This window comes from Microcebus murinus, chromosome 19 (genome assembly GCF_040939455.1).
Source record: "Microcebus murinus isolate Inina chromosome 19, M.murinus_Inina_mat1.0, whole genome shotgun sequence".
NCBI classification, from domain to species: Eukaryota; Metazoa; Chordata; class Mammalia; order Primates; family Cheirogaleidae; genus Microcebus; species Microcebus murinus.
In genome coordinates, this window is record NC_134122.1 from 14,331,291 (window position 1) to 14,344,788 (window position 13,498).

Consider the following 13,498-nt stretch of genomic DNA (forward strand, 5'->3'; position numbering starts at 1 on the left):
CTGCCACGGCTCTCCAGCCTTCGCCTCTGCTTTATTTTTCTTCCTAGCACCTGTCGCTGCCTTATACCATAATATTACGTGGATTTATTGTCTGTCTCCTGTGCTGACATGCCAACTCCACAAAGGCAGGGACTTTGTTTTGTGCGGGACTGGGTCCTCAGTGCCTAGAACACTCCCCAGTATCTAGGGACACTGAATACAGCCTCGGGTGAGTCAGCCTCTGCCCCAGGGCTTCAGCTGTCTCTTCTGGGATACCCGCATGGAGGGTAAATGCCACTGGTGAAGGCTCCTCCCAGCTCACACACAGTGTGACTTTATGACCCGAGGACACGAACACTTAAAATACAAAAAGGAAACCAAGCAACCGGTGTTTGCTGGGAAGCCACTCCCTCTCCCACAAAGTCACACTGCCCGAGGCCACGGTGTTCCCGGATCTTACCACCGAGGCTCAGAGACACTGAACCCGGTTTCTTGTCTGCGGTGGCAGCATCTCACCCCTTGCCAGGGGGAAGGAAAGGCCCCTGGGTGGCGCAGGGCGGGGCTGCCCGGCCTAGGATCGAGGTAAGCGGCGAGGGACAGGCGTCCACGGCCAACAGGCGCCGCTGGTCTGCTGCCCCTGCCTCACTGCTGGGGGCGAGGGCGGGGCCAGTGTCACCCGGCGAGGCCAGGGACAGGATCCCGCAGGCTCACCCTGTGCACATGATCATACGCAATTCGGAAAACCCTGTCCCCACGTCAGCCTTTTGCTTCCGGAGCCATGAAAGGCTTTCTCTGGGAGAAACGGACTCCTGGTCCCCACTTCTGGAGCTCAGGGCAGACTGCAACGCAGCCAGGAGACCTGCACTTGGGCCGCGGCCGCGGACCCGGGTACCCTCAGGGTCTCGGTGGCATCATTTCATTGTTGCTTACCAGAAGGTGATACAGCTTAAAAGTGAAAACCACACGCCTCGCCGCGTATCAGTGTGTGACCCTGGGCGCGTGGCTTCACCTCTCCAGGACAGCCTGCTGCCCATCTAGAAAACGTGGGCCGTGCTGTGCCTTCCAGGGCGACTGGCAGCAGGAAGTCGGCGCTCCTGTGCAGTGCTCGTCGGCACATGGCCACAGGGCCCCGGGCACGCTCAACGGCTCCACCTACGGCAGCTGTTTTTATTTCCTGTTGGAGGACCCGGTCCACGGATGAGCCCTGAAAACACCGAGCTAAATGAGAGCAGCCAGTCGCGATGGCCGCCTGCTGTTTGACTCTGCTCATGTGAAATGTCCAGAACGGGCAAATCCACAGGGTCAGAAAGCAGGTCGGCGGCTGCCAGGGGTGGAGGGAGCAGAGGGAAGTGAGAAGCAACTGCTCACGGGGACAGGGTTCCTTTTGGGGTGATGACAATGTTCCTGAATTAGTGGTGATGGCCACACAACCTATATGAAAAACCACTGGATTGTACACTTTAAAATGGTGAACTATATTTCAATTTAAAAAAAGAAAGAAAGAAAGAAAGAAAAAAAAACACCTTTCCATTGTCAACCTATTTACTCAGCTTAGAAGCCAAAGTCTTGACTCTGATCCCAGGGCCCACCTGCCTTGTGACCATCCTGTCTCTGAAGGTGTCCGACTTCCTGTCCTCCCACTCTCCCCTCGCTCCCTCTGTCCCAGGCTCCATGGCTATTCTGCCTACCAGCGGGCACAGTCCCTGCCTCAGGGCCTTTGCACTTGCTCTTCCCACTCCACGCTGGCTCCTTCACCTCCATCAGGTCTCTCCTTAAATGTCACCTTCTTGGTGAGACTCTGACCAACCTACTCAAAACTACCAGACCTCCCTGTGACTAGCACCTGAATTGTGTGTGCTATAGCACTAATGATGGGCTCCTGGCAGGTGGAGGGCTGGAGTTCACCACGGCCTCGGAACAGGTGACAGTCAAGGGTGCAAAAAGTCCTGCACAGGCAACGGAGAACAACGGTTTCACCCTAAGTGGCGCCTCTGAGAAACGTGGCAAACCAATGGCCCTAACCCCTATAACTCCACCCAACCCCTAAAATCCTGACGCTCCTGCACAGGCACCTACTGGTCTGTTCTCAGCAGCACCACGGTTTCCATCTGCAAACCTCAACCTCTCCGATCTCAACCTATGACCTTCAAGAGGTTCACAAATGAACCACCTCCCACACCCCACCTTGGCCCCAAGCTCCGATAGAAGCCACACGACCCAGCCACGAGACCCAGCCCCGGCCAATCCAAGCACACCACCTCCCCAGTCCTGGTGACCAGGTCAGGAATAAGCATGTTACCCACTGCAACCAATGAGACTCAACCGTGCAGCCTGCAGGAACTACTGGGGGAAAAGGACTCTGTGCACAGGGGTTGCTGGGGCAACAGGATAATCTGGGCATTTTGCCAAGTCCCCTGCATCCTGGGGACGCAAGTACAAAATGACAAGTCCCGTGTCTCCAGAGAACTACAGATGAGTACCACAGGGGACGATAATTATCCTAATGAGGGGAGATACGAGACGAGTGAGTAGAAGGCAAGAAGCCGGCACATCATCCAAGACGGAAAATGCTAACTACCCATGCGATTTTAGGAGAGGGCATTAAATGGACGTGATAAATGCCAGGCTCCGTGTTCCAGAAAACCAGCGCCGGCACCAGTGGCATCCCCAGCCCTGTCCGGCCTCCCCAGGCCTCTGTCTTCCATCACCCCTACCGCTGGGTAAACACCTCGTCCTGCCTGAAGCCCAGGAATTCGCCAGTGGAAAGAACACACAGGCACCTTCCAGGGCGGCTGAAGGCCACATATTTTACCCTAATGTAGTCACAGGCTTCGCTGTCTTGGCCGGGGCCAAGGTCTCCAAGGGACACCCAGCCTCGTCTGTTTCTTGCCAAACAGCTCAGCAAACCGTCTCTGGAAGCCCGTCACCCTCGGCCCTCCCCGCCACCCGGAAACTGAAAGGCAGGCTCAGGTCAAGGGAAGCAGGCCCTGCCCTCAGACACCGCCTCCCGCGGCTTCCTAGAGGAGGCCGGGACAGGAGGCCACCGGCAAGGGGCCCATGCGTCCAGGTGACGACCTGGAAACTGCAGGTTGTGTCAAGGGATCCAACGTCTGGAGCAAAAGGTGATGAGCAAACTGCCACCCCCTCCTGAGCGGGACACCACCCAGAGACCAACCCTCGCCGCCTGCCCTGGCCGACGGCAGATCTTTTCCTACGAGAGAAGACCACGCAAAACGCCACGGGTTTCCGTAGGATTTGCTGTTCCTTGTGTAAAAGCAAAGAAAATAAGAAAAACATGCGAGTGCAGTCATCTCATTTATGATATCTATCCACCGTCGTGCCGACATAGACACGGACTCTCTGCAAACACATGCAAGAAACCGGTGGGCGCAGGGGAGAAAGGCGGCCACGGCGTGAGGAGGAAGGCCCGGGCCTGTGGTCATCCACCGGGGGGATTCTGCCCCAAGGGAACACTTGGCAGTGCCTGGAGCCACCTTCAATTGTCACAACTGGGAGAGGCGCCACTTTACATCTAGCGGGCAGAGGCCAGGGACGCTGGGGACAATGCGCCAGACAGCCCCCTCAACACCGAAACAAAGGATCGTCTGTTCCCAAATGTCGCCAGTGCTGAGGCTGAGAGTCCTTGCTGTGTGTGGACCGTTTGACACAAATTCTTACCACGTGAACCCGTTACCTTCTGTTTTTAAAATATCACCTATACAGAAAGCAAATAGTTCACTGTTAACAGAGACTATTGAACAATTTAAAGAAAGATAATAAAATGAACACCCTACATAACTCTCATCCACTCGGATATCACTTTTACTTGTAAGAAAACAAAGAGAGTCCGTCAATGCCCTGGAGGAAGTCTGGGGGCTGGAGTGCGACAGGAATGCAAGGTGCGAGGCAGAGTGCCAGGTGCTGGGGCAGGAGGATCTTAGGGAACAGTGAGCCCCAGAACCGCACAGAGATGCCATTTCCTGTCCAACTCCCATGCGCTGACAGTGGTCACTGGGACTGGGAAAGCACACCGCGACCGACTGCGGATGTCTACCAGGGAGGGGAAGGGAAGCTGGAGGCCGGCATTGGACATCCTGTGATGTAACCCCTTCATTTTTCATATGACAAAACCCAGAGCTGGGAAGGCAAAACGACCAGCTGCAGGTCACACTATGAGCCAGGCGCAGAACGCACCTGTCCTGACTCTCAGGAGAACAATCCAGTCCTCTAAGCCAGAGACTGACCTATGGTCCGCATCTGGCCCACACCTGTTAACATAGGGCCTACAAGCTCAGAAGGGATTGCACTTTCTGCTTGTTTCGAGACAGGGTCTTGCTCTGTTGCCCAGGCTGGAGCGCGGTGGTGCGACCACAGCTCACTGTAGCCTCAAACTCCTGGGCTCAAGTGATCCTCCTGCCTCAGCCTCCTGAGTAGCTAGGACTACAGTGTGTATCACCAGGAATGGCTGGATTTTACATTTTTAAATAGTTGAAAAAAAAATCAAAAGAAGAATAAGACACCTGCAAATTATAAAAAATTCAATTTTCAGTGTCTATATATACATTTTTATGGAAACACACACGTACCCATCCATTTACGTATTATCTGCGGCTACCTGTGCACTCCCCTAGCAGAGACAAGTATTTGCGACAGGGACCCCTATATGGCCCAGATTTCCTGAGATATTTACTAGCTGACTCCTTACAGAAAAAGTCTGCTCACTCCTACTTCTTGCCAGGGTCTTTCAAACTTGAATGTGCATATGAACCACCTAGAGACAACTTGCTAAATTCAGATTCTGATCTGGGGTGAGGCCTGAGGGTATTTCTAACCACCACCAGGGGTTTGCAATGCTACTGGTCCACAGACCTCACCCTGAGGCGTGAGGATGGACTCCAGTGGGTCTCAAGGTGTGAGACCCAAACCAACAGCTCCTGGGAACACCTTAGAAATGCAGATGCTCCGGCCCCACCCAGACCTAGTAAATCTGAAACTCTGGGTGGGGTCCCGCAAGCTGTGTTTTGACAAGCCCTGCCGGTGATGGTGACACCAGCTCAAATTTGAGCACCATCTGTGCTGCAAGTCCAGACTCAGAGATTTAAGGTGGACCTAAACAAAATCCAACGATGTATACACTGTGATAAAGGGTGAAAAGCGTGGAGTTTCCTTAAGCCTTTCACCTGCGACTCAGCTGCGATGAACAGGTGGTAGTTTAATAGAAAACCTTTTGCCAGTTGTGGTGGTAGCTCATGCCTGTCACCTTAGTGATTTAGAAGGCCAAAGCGGGAGGACTGCTTGAGGGGAGGAGTTTGAGGTCAGCCTGGGAAACATAGCAAGACTTTGTCTCCACCAAAAAAATTAAAAAAAAAAAAAAATTAGCTGGACATGGTGGCGGGTGCCTATAATTCCAGCTGCTCTAGAAGCTGAGGCAAGAGGATCGCTTGAGCCTAGAGATTTGAAATCACAGTGACCTACGATCCCACCACCACCCTCCAGTCAAAAAAGAAGAAAAAAGAAAAGCTTCATATTTATAAAAATGTGTAATTTTTAGTTCATAGAAACTTCCTGTAAGAATGCATATTTGCTAACCTAAGAAGGAATAGTCATTAATAATACATTACAAAAAGTATGACAGTAAATAATACAAAGACAGAAAGAAAAAACAAACAGAAGGGCATGATCTAAAGTCATCCTTAACCACTAACCGTGCTCCAAGCGGGGTTTCCACAGTCCCTCACTATATGGCCTCCTGGATTAAGGCCAGCTTTGTAGAATGATAACTTGCACCTTTGTCTTTTTTTTTTTTTTTACCTTTTTTTGAGACAGAGTCTCGCTTTGTTGCCCAGGCTAGAGTGAGTGCCGTGGCGTCAGCCTAGCTCACAGCAACCTCAAACTCCTGGGCTCAAGCAATCCTGCTGCCTCAGCCTCCCGAGTAGCTGGGACTACAAGCATGTGCCACCAAGCCCGGCTAATTTTTTCTATATATATTAGTTGGCCAATTGCACCGTTGTCTTTAAACTTTTCAAAGCTGGCAGGTACAGACCCGTTACAGTACCCCAAGACACGTGTATCAGAACATCCAGCACAGCGTGGATGGCCGCAGGAGAGAACAGCAAGCACCGGACAACAGGTAAGTTCGCCAAGGCGCATCCTAGCACGCGACAAGCACGCGTCATTAAAACAAACAAAGCAGCTCTGACTGCCTGAACCAAGAGGACACAGGTTAGTACAAAAAAAGACACGTAACGCTATGTATACTTTGATTCCACTTGAACACGTCAAAAACTTGTTTTTTGAATACCTAAGTGCTTGTGTATTTTTTTCTGAAAAGATACACAAAACTGTCACTTTGGAGAAGAGGGACAGATAGAGGGGAAGACAATATACTTTTCATTTTGTATCTTTCTGTATGTTGTGAAGTTTTTTTTTTTTACAGTGAACAACAAATATTGTTTGAGCACCTACTGTTCACTGTTTTAGGCATGGAGGAGAGAGCAGTCAGTAGAAAAGACAAAAATTCCTGCCGTTCTAGAGATGACATCCTAGCAGGGAGAGACAGACAACAGAGCGTGTCTGGCAGTGCGACTCAACACGTGGTCCACAGGTCGCCGACACTCCACACTTTGGGACCAGTTGGTACCAAGAGAAGGAACCAGCACTACGGCACCGAGCACGATGTTTGGTTCAGTGAACATTTTTTTCTCATAAGACTTTCTCGATGAAGGAAGCAGAGAGCTGGGTTTACATCCTGGCACAAACCCCTTATTGTCATGGCGAACAGGTAATGCACGGTTCCCCGATAGGTTGGCTGAAAGATGTTAAGTGTTAAGAGTTTTTTAAAAAGTGGTCAGGTTTTTCTTTTGTTGTTGTTGTTTTTTTGTTGTTGTTTTATCTGTCATCTCAGAAGAGTGGTCAGGTTTTTTAAAAGTGTTCTCACTCAAACAGCGACCTTTCAAAAATACTTAGGTGTGAAAATAAAACAAAACGTGAAACAACACGGGCCAGGAAAAAGCGGGCTTCACTCACCAGGAAAGGCGTGCAGACCCAGGTGAAGGTGCCCACGGCTGCCAGGTAGACCGACTTCTTCAGCACCTGCAGCTCCTCCTGCCTGATGGCCAGCACCTTGTCCTTGAACGCCAGCTCCCAGGCGTAGAGCTTGAGCACTTTGATCCCGTTGAGAATTTCATTCATCAGCTTGATCCGGTTGTCCTTGCTCTTCATTTGCGCCACCTTCCAAGAGAGGGGAAATCAACGCCACGTCCGGGGGCTGGCCCCGGCATCAGACTGTCACCCAACATCGCCAACCATTAAAAATGGGCCTCCTGAGGGTGGGTGGGCCGACCCCCCCCCCAAGACCTCATGTGTCCTACTCTTGGCCCCTGAGACCACATCAAAGGGCTCCTCTATCAAGGGGGAAAAACTGCTTCGAATCACATTAGACATTAGAGAAAACTACCCAATTTAGAATCAAGGAAAAGAGGCAAGAAAAACCCTTCTGGTATCCAGAGAAGGAGGGACATGGGCCCTATTCTGCTGACCCAGACCCAGGGCAGATGGTATTTTTCTTCTCCGTTTCTTGGGTTTTTTTAATTGTCAGCCGTACACGGTTGTTAAAACAGTGAAATGCTTCTATCCCAGCTGGCACTGCTTCCGGCCAGCGGGTGCCTGTGCCCTGTGCTGTAAGTTGGTAAATATTTTTAATACCACCCAGCATTTTCACATGCCGGGCACCTTTCTAAGCATTTTACATGCATTTCGCCATTGAACGGTCCCAAGGACCCTAGCGTTCAGCGCCATGGTCACCGCTGGGTCAACTTTAAGCCACGTCACCTGGAGGGCAGCGATGGAAGCCGTCTCCGAGGTGGGCAGCTCGAGGAAGCTGACACATCCAGAGGATGAGAGGTGACTCAGCCCCAAGCCCCCTCCCGCCTGTCCAGCCGTCCCCACTCCACGCGGCCTCTCGTTCCAACAGGCCCGTGTCCTGGAACTCGTCTCCCCAGCGGCACCGTGAGTGTGGCCAAGGGCTCCCGTTTGAAGTTTCACAGCACATCATAAACACCCATCAACGGTGGAGCTGGCCAAGAAACAGGCCTCTCTTATGGACCATTAGGCCCCAGTTCAAGTGAATAAATTCTGGCTATGAAACACAGCACTTTGGGGAAGACCCCCGAAGCTTGGTGCTTAATGATATCAATAAAATCATGCTGCCAAGCAGGCCCGTTTGGGTAAAAACAGATGCGGTGAGAATATCACAAAAATACATATATACAACAACAAACCCAACTATTTAATCATATCTGTATATAAACACATGGAAAATTCTAGAAGGATTTGCTTTGATGTGTTCACAGCGGTTGAGAGAGTAGGGGAGAGGAGGCCATCCTCTTTTAATCTATAGTCTTTTGTATTATTTAAACTTTTTAGTAATAAGAAAGCATTCACTCTATTGCTCAGGGATTTCAAGTTTTTCTAAATACAAAATATCTCTAAAAATAAACAGTTGAACGCTGTGCCTAACATAAGGTGAGAGCTTAATGGGGGGGAAAGTAGAGGGTAATCTTTAACTCAACTTTTGGAAGCTGAGTCACATAAACACATGATGAATAATCCCACAGGAAATGAGGGCTCTCCTGCAGGCCCACTGACATTGTGGCTTCAGCCACCGGCCCACTCGGGACATGGACACCCTACCTGGTAGGTCTTGGTCTTCATCGCCATGACAGCATTGATGGGCACCATGAGGATCATCACAGCCACCCCAGCCAGGATGGGAGGGCCTAGGTTCTGAGGAAGGAAAAGAGACTCTTCATCACTCACCAGACAGGAGAGAACAAGGGCTTTGACAGCACACAGGGACTCTGCCCAGCCAGCTGTGAGCAACATGCATTACTTTTACCCAACGACCGGGTGTGAGGAGTTTGCAGATTTATTTCTGAGCATCTCTCGGGGTCCTTCCAACCCCTCTAAGAATATACAGGTCCACATTCCCTTAACCAAAGCCCTCGGGGCCGGGGACTTCTGCAAGAGTTTTAGGAAGGTTAGTAGAGAATAATGACCACAGCTGCCTGTTTATCTTGCTTAAAGGCTGCTTTCAAGTTTGGCTCCTGTCTGGTATCCAGAAACTTGGATTTCAAGGGGGTTTCCACCGGTAAAAGAATTGAAAGGAGTGGCTCTCACTGTGCCTTAACTGTACAAACCATACAGTTTATGCTGAACACCCCTTTTCCTTCTGGGAGTCTGGACTTTTGGAGCGTGCCAAGCAAAGGGTGTTTCCGTGACCAGCCCGCAGTAAAAACTCTGGGTGCTGAATCTCTACTGAGCTTGCCTGCTTGGCAACACTTCACACATGTAATCCTAACTTGTTGCTGGGAAATTAGGTGCACCCTGAGTGACTCTCCTGGGCAAGGACTCCTAGAAGCTCACACCTGGTTTCCCCTGGACGTTGGCCCAGCTACCTTTATTCTTTGCTAATATTGCTGCATTAAATTATAGCCATGGATATGACTCCATGCTGAGTCCTGTGAGTCCTCCTAGCATATCATCGAATCTGGTGCGGCTTGGGGACCCCTGACATAGGTGTGTATGTCATATAAATCCTCACAACCTCTGCAGGGGCACAGCACAGCACTCTAGAATCAAATGCATTGATCTTTCAGCAGCCAAACAGGAATATTCACACTGAGAGGGATGATCAAGACAAGAAAGACCTTATCAGTGTAGGTGAAATTTCACCAGCAAATGAGTTCAGGAAAACTTTACAATTTTCAGAGCCTTTTGATGTTGGGGCTTTAGTAGATAACAGGTTTAGACTTGTTCTATTACCCCATCTGCAGATAAGGAAACTGTTTCAGAAAGGTTAAGTGGTCAGTGGCCAAGACAAGATATAGATCTGTATCTTTCAACTTCCTCCTGAATGACACAAACAAAAAAAGACACCTTGAGAAGCTGGCCCACTGTACGGACTTGGCTGAGATATAGTTCCATCCTTAGCGTGGAACTAGAGGACAGTGTGGTTTTTCCTCCATTAGACGAAATTCAGGAAAACAAGAGTGTTAGCCTCTTCAAAGAAGTCACCCTCAGGGACTCCACTCCTAGTTCCAGAAAAATGTTACTGTTGTTCCAGATGGTTTTGTGACATATCTCTGGCCAGCGAGACTAATTTAGCTTTGAGGATGAAGATGATTCCTACCAACAACCAAAGCATTCTGAATCCACACCCATGGCAAATAATAGTAGCTAAAATACAATGAGGACATCTATATACCAGGCACTGGCTTGTTTGCTTTTTTAGAGACTGTGTCTCACTCTGTCACCCAGGCAGGAGTGCAGTGGCGTGATCACAGCTCATTGCAGCCTCCTGCCTCAGCCTCCCAAGTAGCTTGGACTGCAGACGTGCACCACCACGCCCAGGTAATTTTTTTTTTTTTTGTAGGGACAGGGTCTTGCTATGCTGTCTAGGCGGGTCTTGAACTTCCAGGCTCAAGTGATCTTTCAACCTCACCCTCCTGAGTAGCTGGGATTACAGGTTCCAGCTACCACACCCGGCTCCAGGTACTGTTTTATGAACGTTTATCTGCATTCATTCATTTAACTGTCCCAATAGACCTATGATGAGAGGTACCACTATTATCAATTTAGAGATGAGGAAACTGAAGCCTAGTGACATTAAGTAACCTGTCCAAGGTAACAGAGCTAGAAATGGAAGAAGCAGGATTTGGATGCAGGGAGCTTGATTCCAGAGCCTACATCATCATCATCTACTTTCCTGTACTGTGTTTTGATGGTCGAATAGAGAAATCCCGTTTTTGGCCTGAAGGAGTGGCCCCCAAACTGACAAATTTGCTCCCCAAGAGACATCTGGTAATATCTGGGGACATTTTTGGTTGTCACACTAGAGGGGGTGCTGCTGCTGGCATCTAGGGACGCTGCTAAACACCCTACGACATATGGGACAGCCCCCTGACAAAGAATTATCCAGCCCCAAATATCAAAAGAGTCCAGGCTGAACAACCCTCATGTACAACAAGGTGTGATGTGTGATGTTAAGCAATTTTCTTAATGGTTCAAAAACCAATTCTGAAGGCAATTCTAAAAGAAGTGTTCCAAAAATATTTTTACCCGTGGCGAAACTTTCTGGGAAAGTGGGCACCCTAAGAGATCTGGCATTTACTTAGATATTTAAATTCTGGCATTTTCATCTTCTAAGTTTCATTATTTGAAACACTTTATTCACTTTCTGTTCTATAAATATACACAAAAAAAGGTGAACTACAAGAAAATCAGCAGGTAATTTTTTTCTTCTCCCTTTCTCTTTCGGTAACAGCAGATAATTTGGTGTACGCCAGGCCCTGCGGGGGCTGCACTCACAGAAGATACAAAAGTCAGCCAGATGCCACATGCCCATGAGTGGCTAGCGTACTAACTTTAGCGTCAGGGAGGTGGCGGTGTACTGAGCACACAAAAAACTGTTTCAGGAAGTAAAATCAGATGAGTCCCTACGTTAAAGTTACCGGGACTCAAAAAAGGAGGAAGTCCACCTAACTGAGATCAGGAGGAAATCAACAGCAGCGGCATTTGTTACAGGATGGCCAGGATTTCATCAGCTAGGAAAAAGGAAGGGAATACTTAGTGGAAGGAAAGGCATGTGCAAAGGCTCAGAGGTGGGAAAGTGCAAGGCATGTGTTATACAAGAGGCCTCTTTGCTCAGCCTCTTTTTATCTTGGGAACTGTCCCTCCCCACGTGGAAGAACTGCCAATCACGTCTCTTCTGCAGTGGGAGAGGACATGTGACCCAGGCGGTCCAATCACAGAACTCTGCCTTCTGGGCCACAGTGATTGGTTCAGGAATGTGAACAGGACTATGCCTGACCAATCGGAGGGCTCCCTGCAACTCTGGCTGGGGCAGGCAAATGGGTATGGTCTTCTCTCTTCTCTGGTGCTATCTGTAAAAATGATATAAGCCCAAAACTATGGAAGCCATCTGGGGAAATCCACTGAGAATGAAACCAACTCAGAGAAAACCGGAGCCAAGAAATGACAAAAGAGTGAGTGAGACTAAGTACTTGCAACAGTCCTTGATCTCCTGGATCCATCCACCCCTGAAGCCAATCCCCAGAGTTTTCTGGTATGTGCAGCCCTGAAGTTCCCTTTATCTGCTTAGGCTATTGTAAGACAGGTCTCTATCCCTTGCAACCCAGAGACTCTTGACCAACATGGTTAGAGACTAGTGAATAAAAACGAGTTTGGTTAGTGTTTGGGAGGATGCAATGGGAAAATGAAGTGTGTTGTTAATTACACTGTCAAGATGCAAACACGGTGCCACCAAAGAGAACATAAATCTGACAACTCATGGGAGAAATGAAACAATCCATGAATTGGTTCATGGGCCAGAAAATAAAATGTGAATGACAGCAAGAAATGCCAGTGAGCTACAGACACTCTTGCCACTGACACTCACTGCCCCTCACCCCTACCGCCCGCACATGGATGTCCCTCCCTACACACGACGGGGAACGACGCAAACACGCACCAGCCACAGGAGGTAGAGCGCGAGGAAGACTTGCAGAGGGGCCGACCAGATCATGTTAATGTACGTGGTCAAGTCCATGAACCTCTGGGCGTCCACAGACATGAGGTTGACGATCTCCCCGACCGTGGAGGACTTTCTGGCTGAGTTGGTGATCACCAAGGCCTGCGGGACAAAGGAGAGGGAGAGAGGGTGAGTGTGGCGAGCGAAGAGCCCTGTACCCTCCCACCAGGTCCGTGGAGAGGAAGGAGACTCCACGGCGGAGAAGCCGCAGACTCTTCTCCTCCCCCGCGGCTCACCTGCCTGCCAGGTCTCCACACAGCCCACGTTCACTGCCTCCCACCTTGGGAGCTTCAGTTTGGAAGGGACCTTAGGCACCCTCAAAACCAGGGCTTTGCACACTTAAATGTGCACACCGCCACCTGGGGAACGTGTCCCGGTGCAGTTACCAATTCGGCAGGTCCGGGCCGGGGCCTGGGATGCCGCGTTTCTAGCGAGCTCCCAGGTCACACTGGCGCAGCTCATCCCAATCCCGCTGAAGGGCCAAGGGGCTAGGCCGGGGTCTCTCAGCCTTGGCATTCCCGACACTTTCAGACTCGATAATTCTTTGTGTGGCTGTCTTGTGCACCGCAGGCTGTTAAGCAGCATCCCCGGCCTCTACCCACTAATTGCTGTCACTCCCAGTTGTGACAAGCAGAAACATCTCCAGCTATTGCCAAGTATCCCCTGGTGGGGGAGCGACGCCAGTGGCCCTGGCTGAGAACCGCCTGTCTAGGCCACATGGCTGCACACTATCCCCCGGGCAGTTTTAAAAATACTGACACCTGGGCCCTACCTGCGCACCCTCGACTTAGTTAGTGTGGGTGAACTCTGGGCGTCAGGAGTTTAAGCCCCCCAGGCGAGTCTGATTCGCAGACAGGGCTGAGAAGCGCCAGTCTGGCCCAGCTTTCCAAACTATCCGCAAGCCTGTCTCTTCCTAACCCACGGGCCAAG

At 50.2% G+C, this 13,498-nt stretch overlaps 1 protein-coding gene across 3 annotated transcripts in view; it reads right to left on the minus strand.

Annotated features, from left to right (window-relative positions):
- ABCC1 (ATP binding cassette subfamily C member 1 (ABCC1 blood group)) overlaps positions 1 to 13,498 on the minus strand; it is a 115,870-nt gene that overhangs the window by 44,431 nt on the left and 57,941 nt on the right. For all 3 annotated transcript variants that reach the window (XM_020281636.2, XM_075995145.1, XM_075995144.1), the window contains 3 exons: positions 12,509 to 12,670; positions 8,671 to 8,763; positions 7,006 to 7,209 (listed from right to left, as the gene is read on the minus strand). In XM_020281636.2, the coding sequence (XP_020137225.1) occupies positions 7,006 to 7,209; positions 8,671 to 8,763; positions 12,509 to 12,670 (459 nt within the window). The remainder of the gene's footprint in view (positions 1 to 7,005; positions 7,210 to 8,670; positions 8,764 to 12,508; positions 12,671 to 13,498) is intronic.